Source organism: Cryptosporidium parvum, chromosome 7 (assembly GCF_000165345.1).
Source record: "Cryptosporidium parvum Iowa II chromosome 7, whole genome shotgun sequence".
Lineage (NCBI taxonomy): Eukaryota > Apicomplexa > Conoidasida > Eucoccidiorida > Cryptosporidiidae > Cryptosporidium > Cryptosporidium parvum.
The window spans coordinates 483,772-505,658 of record NC_006986.1 but is presented as its reverse complement, the minus strand read 5'-3'; the positions used below and the strand labels follow the sequence as shown (position 1 = coordinate 505,658).

General features: G+C 35.2%; 12 protein-coding genes and 1 non-coding gene across 13 annotated transcripts; 6 read left to right on the top strand and 7 right to left on the bottom strand.

The window, feature by feature from the left end:
• Positions 1 to 129: 129 nt before the first annotated feature.
• cgd7_2035 lies at positions 130 to 211 on the bottom strand (the record flags this gene model as incomplete). The annotated part of the gene is made up of 1 exon: positions 130 to 211. It is a non-coding gene; the product is annotated as a tRNA-Ser (tRNA).
• Positions 212 to 687: 476 nt separating this feature from the next.
• cgd7_2030 (bacterial-like Sir2 family protein) lies at positions 688 to 1,587 on the top strand (the record flags this gene model as incomplete). Its single annotated transcript, XM_628378.1, has 1 exon — positions 688 to 1,587. A coding segment is annotated over one exon (900 nt), but the record flags the coding sequence as incomplete, so codon positions are not given.
• Positions 1,588 to 1,862: 275 nt separating this feature from the next.
• On the bottom strand, positions 1,863 to 2,270 carry cgd7_2020 (hypothetical protein; the record flags this gene model as incomplete). Its single annotated transcript, XM_628377.1, has 1 exon — positions 1,863 to 2,270. The coding sequence occupies one exon, from the start codon at positions 2,268 to 2,270 to the stop codon at positions 1,863 to 1,865; it is 408 nt and encodes a 135-aa protein (XP_628379.1).
• A 281-nt stretch (positions 2,271 to 2,551) lies between these two features.
• Positions 2,552 to 4,465, bottom strand: cgd7_2010 (hypothetical membrane protein; the record flags this gene model as incomplete). Its single annotated transcript, XM_628376.1, has 1 exon — positions 2,552 to 4,465. The coding sequence occupies one exon, from the start codon at positions 4,463 to 4,465 to the stop codon at positions 2,552 to 2,554; it is 1,914 nt and encodes a 637-aa protein (XP_628378.1).
• Positions 4,466 to 4,903: 438 nt separating this feature from the next.
• Positions 4,904 to 7,456, bottom strand: cgd7_2000 (Bub1p related protein kinase; the record flags this gene model as incomplete). Its single annotated transcript, XM_628375.1, has 1 exon — positions 4,904 to 7,456. The coding sequence occupies one exon, from the start codon at positions 7,454 to 7,456 to the stop codon at positions 4,904 to 4,906; it is 2,553 nt and encodes an 850-aa protein (XP_628377.1).
• A 724-nt stretch (positions 7,457 to 8,180) lies between these two features.
• cgd7_1990 (hypothetical protein) lies at positions 8,181 to 8,534 on the top strand (the record flags this gene model as incomplete). Its single annotated transcript, XM_628374.1, has 1 exon — positions 8,181 to 8,534. The coding sequence occupies one exon, from the start codon at positions 8,181 to 8,183 to the stop codon at positions 8,532 to 8,534; it is 354 nt and encodes a 117-aa protein (XP_628376.1).
• A 31-nt stretch (positions 8,535 to 8,565) lies between these two features.
• Positions 8,566 to 10,044, bottom strand: cgd7_1980 (gamma tubulin; the record flags this gene model as incomplete). The annotated part of the gene is made up of 1 exon (XM_628373.1): positions 8,566 to 10,044. A coding segment is annotated over one exon (1,479 nt), but the record flags the coding sequence as incomplete, so codon positions are not given.
• Positions 10,045 to 10,536: 492 nt separating this feature from the next.
• Positions 10,537 to 12,012, top strand: cgd7_1970 (nuclear pore associated protein (NLP4) with N-terminal ubiquitin domain; the record flags this gene model as incomplete). The annotated part of the gene is made up of 1 exon (XM_628372.1): positions 10,537 to 12,012. A coding segment is annotated over one exon (1,476 nt), but the record flags the coding sequence as incomplete, so codon positions are not given.
• Positions 12,013 to 12,707: 695 nt separating this feature from the next.
• On the top strand, positions 12,708 to 14,447 carry cgd7_1960 (membrane protein with multiple cysteines at the N-terminus.; the record flags this gene model as incomplete). Its single annotated transcript, XM_628371.1, has 1 exon — positions 12,708 to 14,447. The coding sequence occupies one exon, from the start codon at positions 12,708 to 12,710 to the stop codon at positions 14,445 to 14,447; it is 1,740 nt and encodes a 579-aa protein (XP_628373.1).
• A 187-nt stretch (positions 14,448 to 14,634) lies between these two features.
• cgd7_1950 (hypothetical protein) lies at positions 14,635 to 15,204 on the bottom strand (the record flags this gene model as incomplete). The annotated part of the gene is made up of 1 exon (XM_628370.1): positions 14,635 to 15,204. The coding sequence occupies one exon, from the start codon at positions 15,202 to 15,204 to the stop codon at positions 14,635 to 14,637; it is 570 nt and encodes a 189-aa protein (XP_628372.1).
• A 589-nt stretch (positions 15,205 to 15,793) lies between these two features.
• cgd7_1940 (coiled coil protein) lies at positions 15,794 to 17,488 on the top strand (the record flags this gene model as incomplete). Its single annotated transcript, XM_628369.1, has 1 exon — positions 15,794 to 17,488. One exon carries the CDS (start codon positions 15,794 to 15,796, stop codon positions 17,486 to 17,488), a length of 1,695 nt encoding a protein of 564 aa, XP_628371.1.
• Positions 17,489 to 17,942: 454 nt separating this feature from the next.
• On the top strand, positions 17,943 to 21,269 carry cgd7_1930 (CDC68 like aminopeptidase family chromatinic protein (possible inactive enzyme); the record flags this gene model as incomplete). Its single annotated transcript, XM_628368.1, has 1 exon — positions 17,943 to 21,269. The coding sequence occupies one exon, from the start codon at positions 17,943 to 17,945 to the stop codon at positions 21,267 to 21,269; it is 3,327 nt and encodes a 1,108-aa protein (XP_628370.1).
• A 79-nt stretch (positions 21,270 to 21,348) lies between these two features.
• On the bottom strand, positions 21,349 to 21,783 carry cgd7_1920 (hypothetical protein; the record flags this gene model as incomplete). Its single annotated transcript, XM_628367.1, has 1 exon — positions 21,349 to 21,783. A coding segment is annotated over one exon (435 nt), but the record flags the coding sequence as incomplete, so codon positions are not given.
• Positions 21,784 to 21,887: the final 104 nt, after the last annotated feature.

Genomic DNA, 21,887 nt, shown 5'->3' with positions numbered 1-21,887 from the left:
TTGAATTTAATGCTAGGGAAATTAGTATAAATATTAAAAATATATGTAAATATGTAAATTAACGATTGTTTTTTTCTTTAACTAAAATAGAGAAAAAGTTTAAAATGCAAAAAAGAAAAAGGGAAAAAACGATGTGGGCGTGATTCGAACACGCGCGTGCAGAGCACAATGGCTTAGCAGGCCACCACCTTAACCACTCGGTCACCACACCTTTCTAGCACACAGGCACTCGTCATTGATCTTGTACTAATAAATATTTAGTAGCGGGGAATTAGAAGCCGAGACACGTTATATTTGTTTAAGTAAATTCCATCATGACAGTTTTTTGATAACGTCTTCGATTAGGAAGTCGAATGTAAATATGAAAGAAAATTGAAACTACTTTACTTTTACATAACTACTAATACTGAGCACTAAGTACTGACGAGGTATTCCATTAGCAGTATGGATATTTCTTAATTAAGTAGTGCGATAAAGAAATCTATGAACTATTTAAGCGCTGATTAATATTTTAATAGAGTTATTAATTCAGACGTCGCTTTGTTCAACATATTAGCAATTCGTTCCGGGGACGAGAAATTTTTTTCCTAGGTTGATCTTGCATCCTTTCTCTTTAAAAATATAGTCTCAAGTTCTATTAGGGTTATTAAGTTGATTATTTTTCAGAGGCAATTGATTGTAGATTGAACATCAATGAACACTAGAATTGGCACGGTCTTGGCAAGTCTGAGAAGCGAGATTTTTGATAGTGGCAAGAAGATTCTCTTTATTACAGGGGCAGGGCTAAGTTTGGACTCTGGAATCCCACTTTTTAGATCGGAATCTGACGGTGGAGATGGCTCAGCGATTTGGAATTCTGAACTAGAGGCTTGGGCAACAATAGGCAGTTTCAGAAAAGATCCCATAAAATGGTATTCTATATTTCAAAATAACTTCAAATTCTGGAGCAGCTTTCTAACAGCTAAACCAAATGAAGGACATAGAGTACTCTCAAAGTTGTGTTCAGATTTTCCTAACAGAATCAAAGTAATCACTCAAAATATAGATGGGCTCATGCAACAGACAAATTGCCCAAGAGAAAATATTATTGAAATTCACGGAAGAATTCATTACCTTAGATGTGCAAATCCTAATTGTGACTATTCAAGTTCAAAATTTTCATATATAGATTGGAAAGGGCTTTTTAACCAAGATAACAAGATCCCAAAGGACTTCTATTTAAAATGGTCATGTCCCTCTTGCAGTTCTCCATCATTACCATTATTTCTTTTGTTTGACGAATCATATACCAGTCATACTTTCTATGAGTGGGAAAAAGCCCAAACATGGATGAACGAAGCTGACTTAATGATCTTTATTGGGACATCATTCAGCGTTCTCTGCACGGATTGTTGTCTGCACTACGCATATAGGAACCAGATCCCTATTTACAATGTAAACATCCGCCCCGCTCCAATCTGCTTTGAACTATACAATGAGGATGGAAACGATTTTGAGCTTATAGAGTATCCAAATAATCTTTTAAATAACATAACAAAAACATCAACCGACTTCCTAACAGCATTATTTCCCAGGGAGAATAGCTAAGCCTACAGGATATATTTATTATTATGCATAGTATGAATCTACAATTTTTATTACTATTACAAACTATTTTATAATTTCTGTTTTAATTAATTTTTGTTGTCATTCATGTTTCTGGCGCCAACTAGTCTCGAATTTTTGTGTATTTTATTCGGGGTACACCCCTCTTATTTAAAAGTTGCAAAAAGTTTGGTTTGGGGGTTCTCGTTGATTGTTTTTTGAGGGAAAGACATAACAGACATTAGAGGAAATAATTAATAAAATACTTTAAGTCTTCTCTAATAATTTATCAGTTTAGTAAAGTTGAAAGAGTAACTAGACAAAAAGATGACAGAATGCAATTGCATGATAAAGGGATTCCTCGATGGGTCGTCTCTGTGGAAATCAGTGGTTGCTTCAACCGTATTTAATGCATTTATGATCTTTTTTGGAAGGAACTTCTTCGGATTCATTTGCTCAGTGTTCTCTCTCTTGATTTTGGCTGGAGGAATTTGTGTTAAGGTAGCTCCAGAGAAACTTGAAGCTATTAAAAAAAAGGATTTGGTAACATCTGAAATGCTCGAAAAGCATTGTAGTTCCATTGCAGAATGTATGAACAAGAAGATTGAACTTGCTATAGACGCTATTTCATGGGAGTTCCCATTCATTTCTTTTGTTTCATTCTTAGTATTGGCACTTTCATCCATTTTTCTCAGAAACCTTGGATTCTTTGTTTTCACTACCGTCGCAGTCAATATTTTCTTACTTAAGAACTACATCAACTCCTTCTACACAAGCATTGTAGGCCCAAAGGTGTCCCCTCACATCGACAATATTTCCAAGAAATTCAATAAGAGCTTTGAAAAAATCCCGAAGATGAATAACTTAAAGTCAGACTAAGTATAACTTTTAATTTTTTTATCTTTAAACCTAGTATTTTAACAAAAAAAAGTTTTTTGGAAGTAGAAGCATTACTTAAAGATCTCTACTACTTGTTTTCAACTACTATTTGTTTTGCCTTGTTATATAATTGCCTGCGAAAATCTCCAATAATCTCCTTTCTCTCATTTACAGACAAATGTCTTAAGTCCTCTTCCAAGGTTGCCTTTTCATTCTGGATTTCGTCCATTTCTAGCCTTACTTCTTTTTTAGTCTCCCTAAGGGAATCTGACAAGCCTTTTATCTTCTCTTCCAGGGAGTCCACTCTATGTATCGCAACCATCTTTAATACATGGGCGACATTTTCCAGTTCGTTTTGTCTTGTAATAAGTCTTTTTACTTCTTTACTTAGTTCTTCTACCTTCTTTTCGAGAATTAATTGTTTTTCACTTGATTCTTGATTAATACCTGAATGGTTCATCACATTGCCTTGAATGACTGGAGGTTGAGTGACGATATAAAGGGGAGACGGAAGAGGAGCGTTTATATTTGAAGATATTGCAGAATATTTAGAGCCTGGCAAGAATAGATTTTGGTTAACAGCCTCAGTAAGATGCAGAGGAGGGTAATTTTGAGTATTGCTTGTATTATCTTGAGGAAGTAAGTCGTTCGCACCCACGAAACTGTTACTATTACTATGGACTGACTGAGTTTCCGTAATACTAGAAACTGAAGCAGGGTATTGGTCTTCTTTATCAACTTGTTCTTCCTCACTACTCTTTGTTGTCATATCTAACTTAGTCTGTTGGTCTTTGTCTTCTATAGCGTTGCGTTGTATTTGTCTCCAGCTTGAGGGAGGCGAAACATGCTTAACTAAAATCTCATCGGTTGCATTTTTAAAGAAATTTTCATTCATAATTCTATTTCGGGATTTAGAACTCTTAGAAATATTTTGGTTGTTGAGCTGTTCCTTTTCGATTATTTGTATGTTTTGAGTAAAACTCATCATTTCGCTACCATCAGGAATGTAAGCTTCATTAGCCTCTTGAAGCCTTTTAATACAATATTGAGCAACTTCTCTAACTTTGGGCGACTTATCTTTAGCTCCAAGGTTTACTACATTAATTATGACTTCTGCATAAGTTTTAATTCCATCAATGGGTTTTTGCAAAGGGATATTGCTGTTGTGCGCAGCCAAGAGAGCTCCCGCTTGTGCAACAAAGCAACAAACCATGATTTCAGTTAGAAGAGAGAGAGATGCACTTCTAACGTTGGTATTCTTACTATTTGTAGTATAGTTAGGGTGTAATTCTTTAAGTATCCCATTAAAAATACTGCTGATTTGTTTCCAAGTAATAGGGAGGATCAAATGATCGTTAATACCCTCAACTTGTTTTAATTCAAGACCTTCTGCGCATACATTCAATTCTGGGTCCATATTTTGCTTTTGCTTAAGATCATACATACCTGGAGAGCTTCCAAAAGATGTTTCTTGTAGAAAAGTCCAGACAAGAACAACCAACTTTCTCAAAGTGTCAATTACTACAGCTCTACATGCCTCTGAAGTATTAGGATTCATCATAATTGGAACCAAGTTTCCCATAAGTTTATTAAGATTCATAATTACTAGGTTTGTACTCATCCCATCTATCGCAGAACTAATTGCTGCAATCGAACTAATTTGAATTGTTGGATTGCTTTCCTTTTTTGAGAATTGAAATAATGGATCAAAGAAATTGTCTACAATATCCTGATTAAGTTGAAAAATCTCTTCGGCAAGAAATGAGCTGGCAATTAATCCTATAGTTGAGACTGCTGAATTTTGGACATGCACTTCCATATCTTTGCATCCTTGAATTAAGAATGCCATTATTGAAGAGATGTAGGGCAGAGTGCGTTCCGTTCCAAAGCGCTCAACAATATAGTCAACTACTTTGACGCTGAACCTCCTGCCCATTGGTCTCATCTTATCAGAGTCCAAGAGGCCGCTTGAGAGTACTCCATGGATGTCCCCCAGTTCCATTCTTGCGACCAAAATCTTAAGGTCTTCGAGCCCTTCAATTGTGTTCGGATTACAAGTTAGTACATATAAAAATTACTTGAAAAAAATTACAACCTACCTCTTCCAACACTATCAACATCATTCATTTTATGCAGACAGTAGTCCAACTCCTGTCGAATGGACTCTATTCTTTTCTGTTGTTGGGCTCCTAGCATCCTTTAGACCTTGTCACAGTTGGAAAGGAGACCAAAATTTGAATTTTTAATCAGAAAAGTAACAAAAAGAATAACAAAAAAAAAAAAAGCAATATTAACCAAGAATTATAAGCCTATTACTAATTATTAATCCCGGCACTATTACCACCCCACACATATACATGCATTTACCGCCAGCAAATGGCGGCAATTAATAACAAACCTTTTATGAGATTGGGACTCAAGAAAAGCATTAAAGTAATATCTAATTTGAGGTGGAGACATTTTGGAGCTGCTTCCTAATCTTCAAGAGCTGCTTATAAAGAGTAGTTTTGAGTTGTTGGTCTTCTTGGAAAATCGAGATGATGTCCGCTTGAACCTTTCTTAAGAAAACAGTAATGTTTCGCGAGATCTCGTCAATTGATTGGGAAACATGAAGACCTTTTGTCTGTTCTGAAACTAGCCCAGTTTTATTATTATGACAGAGAGAGCCCTGGAATTCAGCAGAATTTGGTATAGATCTAGAGTCGAGAATGGGGCAAAAGTTGATACAATTAGTCATGAAATTGCTCCAAAACTCTATTCTCCAATTTCTTTTAAGACATGAACTCTGGTTCTTAATTCTATAGTTATAAACTTTAAGAATATCATTTTCATCTTGTTTATTTTTAGTGTGTTTATATTCCAAGCACCTGAGGGTCTCATCGCTCCACTTTGTGAGCTCCATATATCTTCCAGTAATTAAGCAATGTATTGTGGAGGCAATGCCAAAGATATCAATGTGGTGAAGCCAGGGGAGATTTTCTAACATTACAGGAGGAAGAAAGCTTTTTGCATGGCAATTTCCTTCAAAGAAGGTGTTTTTGTAAATTTCTCCTATATCTAGACTTCTCCCAAAGTCAATTATTGACATGAATATCGGTAATTCATGGCTCTCTGGAATCAGTGGGTGACAAGTAAACAGGTTTGTATCATTATTCCAGCCTTCCTCACAAAAACTAGGATTTGGATATAGTAATATGTTGTCAGGCTTAATATCTCCATGTAATATTTTCATTTCATTAAATGCAAGGAGGGTTTCAGCAAATTGATAAGTGAGAAATAACAGGATAGGCTCTTCCATAGTCATTCCATTCCTTAGGTAAAACTCGTTTAGTATGTTTTGTAAGCTTTGCGCTCCAAAAAATGTAGGTAGTATTGAGATACCCACAGAAGCGCTAAGTTCGTCATTTAATTCCGCATTCTTTTGATTATTTTCTTGCTCTCGGTTGCCCTTCATCATCTCCCTAGTCAAGATGTTCTGGATCATCCCTGATGAGCTTTGAGAAACTATATATAGCTCGGTTATACAAAATATGGTTACCCCCTCTCCGATTTCAATTGGATTGGTTAAAGAACTTCCGTCAGAAGCGGAGTCAACGTAGTTGCAAGAACAGTGTGAAGAAACAGAAATTCTACTAGCTGTCTTTACAGAAGATACTGAGCTCTTTCTAAAATTATTTATTGGAGTGTTTCCTGAACTTGCATAAAAGCTTATGTTTGGAGTATGTGCAAGGCTACTCACTGAAGTCCTAAATGCCATATTTTCATTCGATTGATTCTCATTTGCAGTATCCATAGGGGCAAAACACGAGTTTAACGAATTCCTACTAGAGGGTATATTACTTCCGGGTAAATAAGTTGTACTTATTGAGCTTCTGGCTGTTTTTTGAACTAGCGGCGACCTTTTTTTAATATCTTCATTAAAACTATTTGTTTGGTACTCATTCAGAATCAAAGGTTTCTCAATTTCTATAGAAGCCCTCTTAATAATACCTGTTATGCGTTTTTTATTTCTCTTATAAAGAGATAGCCCACCATAAATTTCCCTAACATTGAGCCCAAGGTCTTTATGCTGAACTTTAACAGCGCATGAAAATACGCTAACCAGGTTTTCGTTCACTATTGTGCAAACATCAGAAGAAAATACACTCGCATTTGCTCCTGACCCAATTAATTTTTTAAGCATAAAGGTCCGCTTATAACTTTGGTTGATTTCCAAGGTAAAAGAATAACCAGTTTTAAACGAGCTTTGGTTCAACCTTGGAGCATCATCCTTGTTAGTTACAGAAGCCAAATTGATTTGGTAAAGCATATATGGGACAGCACATAGTTGGAGCTTTGAATAATTATTGTACCTTTCATTGATGTGATTTAGCATGATTGACTCCCTAAATGAGCGAGATCTTATGTGATAAGGATTCATGGTTGAAATCAATCCCATAGAAAAAAGGGATTTTTCAAAAGTTAAATTTTTCTCTGAGTTATATTTATGAACACCAAATAATGAGACCAAATAGTAATTATCTTCGGAGCGAAAAGAAGCCCCTTCCTCACTTTTGTCAAAATTACCACAGCTACCCAATTTAAATGCAGCATAGTTACTGTCTTGCGAATCTATTGGAGAAATTACAGCTTGATCTTTTTGTATATAATTTAAGCTTAACGATTCAATTACCTCGCTAACTTTATTTAATTCAACTTTTTCACTGGTAACAGGCTCTAATATAGAAATCCGCTTGGAATCAAGGTCCTTTTTAACCCAGGAATCTTTATTTGTTGAACTGCAAGAGTTTCTCTTTTGGCAAACCTTACTTAGATTTTCCTTATCGTCGACCTTAGTATTGAAAAACTCATTATAGTCTAATTGATATCTAAGGTACCCTATTTCCTCAAATGATAACTCATCGTTTCTCGAAAAGGGACCATATGGGTTTGTTTTATTATCTTTTAAAATATCAACATTGAAACTAAAAAATGTCTTATATTTTCCTTTCATCTTACAAGGCTTAGATTAATTCAGCAAATGCAACCTATCCAAGAAGGCCCTTTCAGATACAAAGCTGATCTCAAACCTTCTCCTATGTACGCTGAACAACTCCCAGCCCTCTTTTTTCCAAATACTGTTATAGTGCACTTTCTGAGTTTTTTTCTTATTAAAAAGTTACTTATTTCCTGATCCTGCAGCCCACAAATTTGTACACAGATACCGCCACAAGTACGGCGCTCGATGCATGGGCGGGTTATGCAAGAGAGATTTGGTCAAATGAATGCGAGCAGCAAAGGAAGTGACCGAGGAAAAAATTCTGTAAGAACGAGACATAGTTTACTTACAAATACTAAAACAAAGTGGTAAGTTTGTCTCAGCCTACAATTCTGCGTTTTTTAAGGGAAAAATGACGAACGCTTTTAATTTTTAGGCAAGTACTAACTCAGGATGCCCATGAATTATTTTATAATAAATTTAACAGGTAAGTTTATTCACTTAATTGGTGAAATCCAAACTCATTTCTAATAGTGTTGTTAGAAATATTAGAAATAAAGACATAAAATGGTCTAGAGGGCTCTTTTTCATTGGGTGCAACGAAGTTTTGCGAAATATTGTTAGTATTGCTGGAGTCATATTCACTCAAAAGCTTTTTTCACTCGGAATTGGGAACCATATTTTGACAGCATGCAAGATTAATAATGTTCCATGTGTCATCTTGGCTAATAATGATGAAATGGCTAAATGGCTTCCTGGATCAAGTTTGTCTATGTCGTGCGTAGGATTAAGAGAGAAAATTGAACCTGAGAGACTAAAAAGTCTTGGTTCAAAAGAACCCGAGTATTCATACGAAACTGTTAGGTCTGGTTTGGTGCAGCTGATTAAATCCAATCAAAGTAAGTTTGAAATACCATACTTAGAAGCGGATGGCATAAGCTCACCTCAAATCCAAATTCTGCCCCCAAGTATAAAGACATTGGTAGTAAATCCTAAAATTGAATACCCAAAATGCATGAGGAGGTCCGAAAAGAGAAAACTAAGAAAAGAAAGGAGAAGTACGCGGAAGGTAGTCGAAACTAGTGCTAATTAATTTTATAGTCTATTTGAATTATTTATTTTGTTTAGCAATAAGTGTTATAATTTGGGTTGTTCTCCTTGGAGTAATAATTATACAAGTCATCAGAGTATTCATTTAAAGGAGGTTCTTGTCTAGATAAACCATCAAGTTGTAAGTTCTTTGAACCAGAATCTGTATTATAACCTGCAAGCATATAGTCGTTTCTCTCTGCTCTCTTATATTCTTCAATTAACATCTCTGATACCTCTCTTGCATTTTCAAACTCGTCAAGTCCATCTTGGAATACTGATTGTTTCTTATAGTTGTCAAGGAAGGCTCCTCTTTTCATTAATCTATCAAACTGAGCTACGCATCTCTGGAATAAGCCGGCTATAGCCGTATTATTGGCCATCATTAAACCATTCACCTTGTGTTGAGTAGAATATGGGTTATACTTTGAAAGAGCTACTTGAATTGCTGCAGGGCCCCACTGAATAAATCTTACCATATTCCTGTCCCTGATTCTCTGCAAACTTTTGTGTACTTCCATTGGATCAGTCTCACCTCTAATAATGTTCAATATTGATATATACGTCCCCTTCCTCATATTTGTGCTAACCATAATATTACTTGGTTGTAAAAGTCGTCTCATTACATCCAAAGTTGTTGTTTTCCTAACATTTTGTTGTATATTTTGACTAATTGTAATTGGAGTGTATGATGTCACGAGAAAATGGCATCTTGGAGTTGGAACTAAGGTGGAGAATAATGAAACCAAATTATTGTGCATGTATCCCGGATATCTAAGTGTTGTAGTCGAAGCAGCCATTACTGTACTGACTAAAGCATTAGTTTGGGCAAATGTTGGATTCGTCAAATTCAATCTATCTTCAGCTATTCCACTCAAGGCAGTATTATCAAGAACTACAACGCAATCCGCGTTTAAAGCTAATCTCTTCAGAGTTAACACAGAGTTATATGGCTGAACCACTACATCAGAGCTCTCATTATTAAGCATTGGAAAAACTGAGAATGTTTTAATTAGTTTTCTTGGATAATGTTCATTTAACAGTTCTAAAATATAAGACCCCATCCCACTACCGGTACCTCCTGCAATTGAGTGGCAAAGAACAAACCCCTCCATACTTTCGCAGCCTTCCACTTCTCGATCAATCATATCCAGTATTTCATCATAAACCTCCTCCCCTGTATCGTAACCACAACCCCAGTTATTTCCAGCTCCGCCGCCCTCCTTTCCAATAAAGAAGTTCTCTGGGTTGTAAAGGTGTTTGAATTCGCTTGATTTTATACTATTTAGAACTCTAGGCTCCAAATCAAATAGTAAGGCTCGAGGAACATAATGGCTGTCATCTGAAAGATAGAAAAACACATCTTTCCTATCTTCAAGTGGGCCACTGTCTTTGATTACTGTTCCATTGGCATCCAGGCCATGTTCAGTACATAGCTGCTTCCAAAATTCCATGCCTATTTGATTCCCACATTGCCCAATCTGTAATGTAACTAATTCTCTGGGCATCTTTAATTAAAGTTTATACTTAGTTAATTAAATATCTTCTGTACCAAATAAGCACAAATTTGGCTAAAAATTCGGCTGAGTCTTTCGGATCCTGCTATTAAGATGTAAAACTGCTGTATCTTTGTAACCAAATTGAAATTAATTCGATGTTGCTATTAACTATTGAATTTCACTTTTTTAGCGACTTTTGTATTAAAAACTTGTCGAGCCTCAGTCCCCACGTGGTGGGGGGGTGCGCATAATAACGGTATAAAGTTTTCTTTTCTGCACCTAAAGGGTAAAAATATTCCCAAAAAATTTGAGAAATAGATTATCCTCTTAATTTGGTTTGAAAGGAATTCCCTGAGAAAAAATTACTTAATATTTCTCTTTTTTTTTGGAGTAATAAAAAAACTTGAGGTATAAGTTAAACTAAAAAGTTTCAAAGGCTAAGACCCAAAACCCAAATACTAAAAGTTTTCCTTACAAAGAAAATTCAGGAACCTAAATTAAGCCTAAATAATGCACGAAGAATGGATTATCCGGGTTTTCTCTTCCTCTGGAAGATCAAGAGTGACAATTCCTTCAACATGTAACCTTTCAATGTTAAAGTCAAAGATAGCTCAGTCGCTTAAGGTTCCTGAAGAACAACAACTTCTAAGTTTAGACTCACATGGGAACACACTACTGAAGGGAGACTCACTTAGTGTGCTTCAACATGGTCTTTTTAATGGCTCGATAGTTTATTTGATTACTGATGCAACTCCACAGATTGCTACGCAAAGCATCCAAAGGCCAAAACATATGACAACAAGTGACCTTCCTCCACTTGAAAAGAAGCCCTCAAATTCAAACTATCCATCTTCTTCTTCTGCTGATTCTAAGGATATGAATAATAGCGTGGAAAAAAGTGAAGGGCCACATTTTAAATCATTTGATTCATTTTTAAGCGAAAGAAATTTTGTCACTGATGACCTACCACTTAAGCAATCCTACAAATCTTTCTTTATTTCAAAAGGAGTAATGAACAAAATACCCCCTTCAGTTACACTAAGGCACCAAGCTTATCGACACGTTGACCACCTTGAGATGATGAATTTGTCTGAAGCAATGCAATTTGTTGACTATTGGAGGTCAAAATTAGGTATGATGAAACAAAGAGTCGGTTGGATGTATGGATACTATCGAGAAGATAGTACATATCCGATGGGTATTCGAGCTGTAATGGAAGCAATTTACGAACCTCCACAAGATGAGAAAGCTGAACCAGGAAAGCTTATTCTCGAAAATGATAGTTTTAAATCTACAGTCGATAGAGTTGCTCAATCTCTTGGTCTCGAATGTTTAGGATTGGTTTTCACACATAATGAGAGAGACGAAGTACTAACTTCTAATGAGATTGTTACTCTTGGAAAGCTTCAGTTAGAAGCACTAAAAACACCTCATTACACTGGCTATCCTGTTAGCAGCTTTATTTGCTGTACAATTGCTCCTTGTAAGTCTATCCAAGGAGGAGACCCCATACCAAATGCGTTTGCAGTTTCTGACCTTGGATTAGCTCTTCTCAGAGACAAAATAATTGATGAGAAAGGATTAAAGGACGACACTCATATTGTTATTAGAGAAGAGGATAAGGGTGAGATTCTACCACAAATCCTAGAAAAGGGTGTATCTACCCGCAAGTTTGATGCCCACTGGCTAATAGTGCGCATTAATGAGTCCGCCCCTATCCAACCAAAACCTTTCTTTTCCTCATCACAGTTTCCCAGAGAAAATAGAATTGTTCCTCAGAAACCAAGCGATGTCTCAGAATTTATTAAATCCAGGCTAACATCAGTACCTTTGACTTCCTGCAATCTCCTCAACGACTTTCACCTATTGTTGTACCTAGCAAAATTGTTTGACGAAGCTACAGCAATCAGTATATGTGAATCAATCATTAACAAAACCGCAGTAGATCAGCACTTACTAGATATTTTGATGTCCTTAAACTAAAGCTTAGCTAATATATTAATGAATTAGTATTGTTGCACACGCAAAGTATCCAAAATTGTAAAATAATTTGATTCAAAGTCTAGTTTTAAAACCTACTATAGTCGATCAAACAAAACTACTTAAGTTCTAATCCTAGAATTACTTTCCACTTATCTCTCGTTTTGACAAATAAGTAGTTTTCTTTAATTAGTACTTCTAGGTGCATGCAAATCTATAAAAGGAGGCGGGAAATTCGAAGTTTTTATTTATTTGTAAGATGAGAGTTTGGTTAAAAAATATTATATATTGCAGAAAAATCCATCTAAGAGATTATATGAACTTAAAACTAAGCTTTAAACTTGAATGTTAAATAAGTATAAAATACTGAGAGTTTTAAATATATATACATATATATAAATTTATATATGTAAATTTAATAAAATTGCTAGCACTTAGGCATGCGTATGTGTATTACATGTCTTCTTTGGGAAATTGAATATCGAGGCGGAAAAAAATATTAATATAAAGGAGTGTTTTTGTTTGAGTAATCAGAGAACGGATTTTTTTAAGTACAAGTTTCCGGCTAAGTTACGGTAAAAGACTACTGGAGCTTAAGTTCTGTATGCTGTACAATTTCAAAAGTAATTCATTATAAGAATTACCCAGTATTAAACTGGACCTAACTAAGAAGTAGTATAGATGCAATCTGAAAATAAATGTATGCATTAAAAAGTTTATCAATCAAATTATTATTTTTACTTTTATTGGAAGTATGCGCTTATAAGTTCACAAATGGAGTTCCGATAGCTTCAGAAGCAAAGGTAGAAACAGAAAACCCATTGCTATCAAGTACAGAGGATTGTTCTAACAATCCATGTGCCTGTTGTTCTGATAAGTTGCTTTCCATGGCAGAAGAATATTCAGAATTAAATGGAGGCGCAAATACGGAATGTTCTTCATTTTTAAAGAATCTATTTTGCACTTTAGCATGTAACGAGGAGTCATCAGACATTGGAACATTGTCAAATGAAATTATGGTCTTGTCTGTATGCGAGTCAGGATGTTCAGAAATTCTGAAAAAATGCCCAGTTAAAGATTCAAAGAGCGAAGAAGGTGGTGATGAAGGGAAGGAAGAAAAGAAAGAAAAAGAAGAAAAGAAAGAAAAGGATGAAAAGAAAGAAAAGGATGAAAAGAAAGAAAAGGATGAAAAGGATAAAAAAAGTGAAGATAAAGAAAGTGAAGATAAGAAAGAAGAGGTAAAAAATGAAGATAAAGAAAAAAAGAATGAAAATAAAGAGGAAAAGAGTGAAAGTAATGAAGAAAATAAGGAAACAGGAGAAAATACTGATGAAAAACACATCAAAGAAGAGGAAGATTCAACCTCAACCTCTAATAAAAGGTCAATCATTTCAAGTAACTTTTCAAGATTGAAAAACGCAGAGAAGATAACAATTGACTCTTCCGGAATCTCTGGGTCGCTAAGTCTTAAGGATGAGAAGTCAGAATGTTCAGCAATTAGTGTTCCAAATATGCATACAACAAAGTCTTCAAAATATTCTTTAGCCTTTATTCAAGCAAATAGTGATACTAAAATATGTTTGAAATCTAGTGGAGGGTTTAAGCTCATGACCAAAAACGTTCCAATTTTGAAATCAGGATCAAGCTCCAGTGGAACCACAGCGAATACTCAAACTTTGCCTTCATCTACAGTAGCTTCAAATGTATCTAGCTCTTTGGGCAATGCTCCTTTAACAGATGAGGAAATAAAATGTGGATTCTGTTTCAGCAAATGTTGTTGTTGGCCAGTTTGGAGTGGATCAATAATATCTTTCGCGGCATATATGGTGATGGCCTTCTTGGCTATATACTGGCAATCTGCCCTGTTCTCTCTTGGCCTTAAGTCTTCACATTTTTGGAAAGGAGGTGGATACTGGCTGGCAGGTAGCGGAGGTCTTGGAATATTTGTTGGTATGCTTGTTGGAGGACTAGTTTCGTCTTGCTTTGCTGGGGCTCTTTCACTCGGTGGGTCTCTAACTAATCTCTTCATGTCAGTATTGCTTGTTGGAAGACTTGGAGCAGCTTTGGGAGGTATTGGTGGATTAGGAACTGGGGCATCAATTGGATTAATGGCTCACTCTGGAACCATATCGTGGGTTATAGGCCTGATATTAGGCCTACTGTTGGGTCTTGTTGTTGGGTTTTCTCCTATTGCTAGATCCCTAAAGATGAATGATAGATATATAAGAAGAGGAATTAGGCAAAGAGAACTAAGAAGGAGAAGTCGTCTCTCTGAAGGAAGCTATCATTCTGAAGGATTTTCAGATGCTTCTGGGACTGACAGAGGCAAAAGAAGTTCTGTCCAAAGACATACATCTGCAGAATCAAGAGATAACGCTGCTCATATAAGTGATGGACATTCGCAATCTTCGAGCAGTGCAGCAAACAATGTAAATTAATACGGAATATAGGACTTACATTAAATCAATATAAGAAATATTACGTAATAAATAGTCTATTCGCTATCTATAATAATTGAGAATAGGAGTCAATTCATGTGCATCGTGATTGTACGTGTTCAAATTATTAAAAAAAATAAAGAAGTCATACAATGTATTTTATTTTGATAGTTCCTAATGCTTATTTCTAAATATTCAGACTATATGTATTCAAACTTTCACTTTTTTTAATGTGATTTATTAGTGTGTTAATGGTTGTCTCTGTCATATCTTTGATATAGCGTTGTGCTATTTTATCCATTAGAATCGTATCAAATTCAAACTCTAGTTTGCACGAAACCTTAGTCAAGCCATATTTATAGTTCCCAATAAATTCCCAACTTGTTCTATGAGATCTAACAAAGGATGAAAACTTCTCAATTGTAATAGGTATCTTCAAAACTTCTTTTGGTGGCCAGTAAGCTATTATTGAATTTGGCTTCCTTCCTTCTACAATGGAGTATAAATATCCCCCAAAAATACCAAATTTGATTTTTTGTCTTGAAAAAAAAATATCTCTATTATGAATAGATCCCCAAATCTTAGTTATCTCAGTTTCTGAAATCCATGGAAATATCTGCCTATATTTTGCCACATCTATAACAGTAGAATACAACTCTGGCACCGAATAAGGCACCAATCTTTCACAAAAATATACAATTCCTCTTGAAAATTTTGATTGAATAAAGAAATTACGGTTTAATTTTTTGGTTAGCATCTTAAGGAAATATATTCACTGAACCTACCATCCACCATCTATACTTGCTTACTATTCAACGAAGATAACTAAGAGAACTTCTAACAAATCAGGACAGCATTTTTTTCAAATAGATAACTAAGTGTCTAAATATTAAACATTTGAGTAAAAATTTAATAAAAACACAAATATTAAGCCGCACCTAAGTTCTCCACATATTGGTTCATTTGCCATCCAATGCTGATCTAAAAACTGAGTTGCCGCCAAAAGTGTGTGCATGCAAAAATTATAATAATGGTGACAAGGTAAAAACTGGAGTGAAGATTAGCAGCAAGATATGTTGTACTACTCATTTATAATTGTTTATCCTTGTATTTTAAGTCATTCTAGTAAAGATTTATTTGTTATTCTGTATTCTTTTTCTTATATTAACATATTTCTAATATGGACATTTTGTAGACGTATACTTAAAGTCAATAAAAAAATATTTGTTCAAAAGACTAATGACATAATAGAAAAGTAAGGAATTAAAGTAGTAGCGGGAATTGTAGATTTGTGTGTTTAATAGGTAAAGTAACTGATATTTTAAGTGGAACTTGGCGTCCCAAAAATGCAGCAAGTGCCACTCAACGCTCAACCTTGGGGGGGGATTCCAAGTCCCATGGCTGGGGGAATGCCAACAAGACAAAATGGTCCTGTATTTCCAGGTGCAGTTCCAAGAATGGGAGTATACAGCACTCCACATTCGCCAAATAGATCAAGCCAAATACCTCCAAATGTTCAATCACAGATGTTTCCAAGACAAGTGCCAATTCCAAGGGTTGGAGTCATGGGGAAGCCTCCGGGTTTAGGAACACAGCTTACGCCAGCTCAAGAATTGATGATGTCAACATTTACTGCTCAAAACCAAAGTATAAATGGCGTTCCATACCCAGCGTCTTCAATACCGCAAAACCTGAACGTTCCTTCCTCTCCAATGCCTTCTCCAGAAAGAGAACAACGTAATTCGGGAATAGGGACAAAGTTACTTAATTCATTTATACCTTGGATGGGGACTTGTGGTGCTCAACCAAGTGTCGGACAAAATACAGGTTTAAAAAGCCCAAATTCAGGTGGAATTGGTTCAGTTTTTTGTTGTGCTCCTGAAAAATCAGGAATAATGACTCCAGAATTCCCTGGTTCACATGATTCTAACTTTAGTTTCTCAAATAATGCAAAAGACCAATTTAAGGGAGGGGTGAATCCCTCAAATAATGATTTGGAAAAGGAAAACAAAGAGCTTAGAGAAAGTTTATTCCAATTAGGGGAAGCTGTTCATGATTTCGTTTCAAAAAATAACCCAAATAACGAATCGCAGTTAATTGCAACGTTATCAAAACAATTGAGTACAATCCATCAAAGGATAGGAGATATCAAGTATTCCGTTTTCCCTACGGAAAATAAGATTGGAATAGAAACAAAAAATGACTTGGTTCTTAATATAGTACAAACAGTGAACATTATATTCGGGAAAATCGAGGTTATTGCTTCGATTTTGAATAACGATCATTCAGCTTTAGTATTCGTCAATGAAATTCAAAAGTCTCTTTTTGATATTGGTACTCATCTGGAGAAACTGGATGAACTTTATAAATCAAAAGGTTCGGAATTAGAAGCTGCCAAGCATGTTTCTATCATGATGGAAGAAGATAATAAACATTTGTCAGAGAGACTTAAAGATTCTAATGAACAAATACGAATGTTAAGAGAGAGAATTATAGTATTATCAACAAATATCGAAGATAAAAGTTCTCCGCAAGCACAAACTTCTTCACCTTTGTACAAGAAACTTGAAAGCGAGAAATTTGAGTTGGAAAGAAAGATTCAAAGTATTGAACAACAACTAGAAGAAACTAAGAAAGCTCTGGAGGTTTCACAGAACAAATATAATAATCTGATTAAACAAGAATCAATCAATGCTAAGTGGCCAAATTATGAATTAACTAAAGGTAGGAGCCACGAAGATTTAGTTGAGCTTCTAAAGAAAATTGATCCAGAAAGCAAAGCTCTACAATCTATTGCAGAAAATATTGTCAAGAAAGATCAAAATATATTTACTCCTCAGCCTAACTTAAAAGACCGAGTCCTTAACGTTCAAGTTCAAGAAAAAGATATAGATTTCTTGAAAAGTGACTCCACACTTGGTGAGTTACACAAAGACACTATTAGGATGCAGCTAGAACAATTCCAGAAATTACACTTGATCAATGAGAACGTTAATAAGAATGCTGAAAGACCTCTATTAAAATCAAAAGATAAGAAATAAAACTTTATCGTTATAGTTGATAATTTTTTTTAGAATAGTTTAATATTAAGTCTTGAACATTAAATTTGTTATCATTTATTATTCTAACCATATAAAAAAACATAGATATAGAAGGAATTGAAGCATGCATTTTGGAGACAAGAAAATGAATTGCCGGTAGTAATTATTTTACAAATATTCATAGATTCGCAATTCAAGGCTTGAGATTATTAAAAATAATTATTTTAGGCCAGAATACATATTTTTTTCAAATTCTTAGTAATATTTTCTCCTAAAATTCCAATACGTAAATCAAAGTGAATAATTCAATTTACTTGTACTATACAAATAATTAATTATTAGGCGCTGTGAAAGTGGGGTTTTGTTAAGAGGTACAATTCAGAAGATAACCAGAGACTGGAAAGTAAAAAGGCGAAAACGAGAAAATAAAGATTTTCGCCAAAATTAGTGATAAATGGGCAAAGATCAGGTCAAGTTAGACGTTGCATCTTTTGGAAGGAGGATCCAATTCCTATACTCGGTTTGGCTGGAAGAGAACACTAAGTATGATAATAAAAATGTGTTCAAAAACCTGAGGGAAGTGGACCTTCTATATGTTTTGTGTGGAAAAGGTTCTTCTAGAGAGGATGGAGTAATTTATAAGAGTATGACACTCCATTATTGGTTGTTTGGTTTTGAATTTTCTGACACTTTAATTTTATTCTCTCGTAAAAAAAAAATTGTAATAGTTACAAGTCAAAAAAAGGTATCAATTCTCCAGCAATTATTAGAAGGATCTTCGGATAATTTCCCAAATATAGAGTTGATTCTAGTTGATAGGAAAGGAGATCTAAAAGAATCATTTGAAAACCACAAGGAGCTAGTTTCAAATATTGCTGAAGCAACTACTACTATTGGGAGAATAGAACCTGCTGGACTTCAGGATGGCCAATTTGCATCACAATGCGAAGAATTGTTTTCAGGAGATAACCCATTTAGTAACAAGGAGACCACGATGGTGACAGCATCTATAGATTACTTGTTGTGCCACAAGGATGAAGTAGAGCTTGGACTGTGTAAAAAAGCAGCAGTTTTATCTGTCCAGATGTTGAAGGGAGTGTTATTGCAGAGAATCGAAACCATTTTAGATAAAGAATTGAAAGAGTCTCACAAGAACATTGGAAGGCGTGCAGAAGCTGCTTTAGATGATAAGACAATTCACAATGCTTGGAAAACAAAGTACGGTTTGGATCCGGAAGATATAGATTTGGTGTACTCTCTTGTCCAAAGTGGCTCTAATTTTGAGCTAAAAGCAGTAGAGAATTCTGATGAAAACTTGTGTTTGACCTCTGGTTGTATAATATTAAGTATAGGTTCAAAGTATAGAGAGTATTGTGCAAACATTACGAGGACATACTTTTTAAACTCAACTGAAGAACAGAAAAGTCTTTATAATTATTGCTTGGAACTTATGGAAACTCTAATTTCCAGAATAAAGGAAGGAACATCTTTTAACGATCTTTATTCTGGTATTTACCAGAAGATAGTTGAAGATAAGGGAACCGAGCTTGCCCAAAAGTTTGTTAAGATTATGGGACATTGCATAGGAATTGAGTTCAGAGATCCTTCTTTAATAATCAGCCCAAGATCGTCCCCAGATGTTCTAGTACAGAAAGGAATGACTTTTAATTTATCTATTGGATTCAATAATCTGGACTCTAATGGCAAAAAGTACGCAATTTGGATTTGTGATACTGTATTTTTATCCCAAGAAGGCAATGTGGAAGTCCTGACACAAGGATGTAGCAAGAAGCTGGAACATGTCTCATATGAACTGGATGATGAAGAGCCTGAAGAGCAGAAACCTGTTGTAAAGAAAGAAAAGACTTCACAAGTTAAGAAGGAAAAGCCAACAAAAAAGGAGCTTGATGAGTCTGAAGAGGAGTTTGACGATGATGAGACAGAAGAGGATAGTGAAGACGATAGACATTCAAAGTCAAAAAAAGATTCTAAGGAAATTAAAAAAGAAAAGAAATCTAAAGAGCATTTAATAATTGAAGATAGACTAAGAAGAACTGCCAGAAGAGTAAATAACTCTGAACACTCAGAGGAACTCAAGGAGATAGAAAACAGACAAAAAGAACTTAGAAAACGTAAACTTGTTGAGCTTCAGAAACGGTTTGGAGGTAAGAAGGAGGAAAAGAATGACCAAAAAGGAGATATTTCAGACTCTGAAGAGGACTTTTTCAATTCCAAGCTTTCAAGTTATAAGTCTGTTAAAGAGTATCCAAAAGAAAGGAGTTCTAGTAGAATTTATGTTGATACTGCAAAGGAAAGCATCCTTGTACCAATTTACGGTCTTTTGGTTCCTTTCCACGTTAGACTACTTAAAAATGTTGTCTGTACTCAGGAAGAGGGAAGGAAATCTTTTATTTTGAGAATTAACTTTCTGCTACCAACAGGAATTTCTTTAGAGCAGTTACCAAGTACCTTGAAGACCCCTGTATTTATTAAAGAGCTAATGATTCGTTCAGAAGATGGAAAGACATTAAATAGTATCTTCAGAAGCATTAAGGAATTAATTAAAAGATTTAAACAGAAAGGCACACTTGAGGAGGAAATGGCAGAACAGGATATGATTAAGAATCAACAGCCAATCGATTTCAATAGATCAAAACAAAGAGTAGTTCTTAAAGATGTTGGAATTCGGCCCACAATTGGACAGGGCAGACGCCAACACGGTATATTAGAGGCTCATAACAACGGATTCAGGTTTAGTTCATCCAAGGGTGAGACAATTGATATTTTATATACCAGCATTAAACATGCAATATTTCAACCTGTGGAAAACGATTTGATAGTCATTTTACATTTGCACCTTAAACATTCAATTTGGCTTGGAAAAAAGAAAACCCAAGATATTCAGTTCTACTCTGAGGTAGGAAACCAAATTGATGATTTAGAGCAGAGAAGAGGTAGAAATGTGTACGATCCTGATGAAATAATGGAGGAACAGCGTGAACGTGAAACAAAGAAAAGGTATAACCTTGAATATAAAAAATTCATACAAGGAATTGAAGAGTTGAGCAAAAATAGTTTTGAAGCAGAAATTCCTTATAGAGACCTTGGATTCTATGGTGTTCCAGGAAGGGCTGGGGTTTCAAATGTTCAACTCTTTCCAACAGCATCTTGTCTAGTTCATCTACTCGAGTTCCCACCATTTGTACTTTCATTGGATGAAATAGAAGTTGTATCATTTGAGAGGGTCGAACAGGGACTTCGCAACTTTGATATGATTTTTGTCACAAAAGACTATTCAAAGCCTGTAAAACGAGTAGACTCAATTCCTATTGAGTATTTAGATTTAATTAAGCGCTGGCTTAACGAAATGGAGATTGTTTACTACGAAGGAAGGCAAAATCTCAACTGGAATGCTGTATTGAAGACAATATTGAGCGATATTGAAGATTTTGTACAAAATGGAGGCTTCAACGGTTTCCTAGGTGAAGATAGCGATGATGAAGAGGGCGGAAGCGACGATGACGATGATGATGAGGATGAAGAATATTCTGAGAGTGATGAAGATGATGAAGATGATGATGACGACGATGACGATGAGGATCTTTCGGATCTTGAGGAGGAAAGTTCTGATGACTCTTTTAAGGAGCTTTCAAGCGATGAAGAAGAAGGTCTAAGTTGGGATGAGCTTGAAAAACAGGCCATAAAGGAGGACAGAAAGAGGGGAAGGGAACAAGACGAAGATAGAAGAGTAGACTCTGGGTACTCTAGGAAGAGGCGTTAATCCTTAGATTCACTCGCTTATTTTAATTATAGTTTCATAAGTTGTTTTTTTTTTGTTTCTTATATAATATTTAAATTGCCTACTTTACTCTTCTACAGTATAAAGCATTTGCAGATTGGAAGTAACTAATAGATGATTCTTCTAACATATCTTTTTCGATTGAAGTAAGAGATTTAAGAAATACCTGTGTATGGTCATTATTCATCTTTGAAGATTCAGAAGAATTAGGCAGATGCAAATAGATTGAAACTAGGAACAACTTTTCCAGGCGGCTGCGAAAGGATTCCAAAATTACCTTGAGAAATAATTCATCTTGTAGTAAACCCAGGAAAATTACACTAACTTGAAAGAAATAGGGTGAAATATTGTTTAAGTCCACACTACAGGGGTCAGTTCTTAAAGCGTTTGACATTTTTGACGAAAGAAAATCCGGATAATCAATCCCAACGAAGCCTCGAGAATAGAGTTCCCTTGCAAGCCATATTGGTAGTTGCAATATCTCGCCAGCTAAAATCTACGATTCAATAAAGCTGATCATTTTTTGTATTATTAAATCCATGTACGTACCTCATTATTTTCTTTTAATTGGCTATCCATACACATAAAAGCACATTCTTT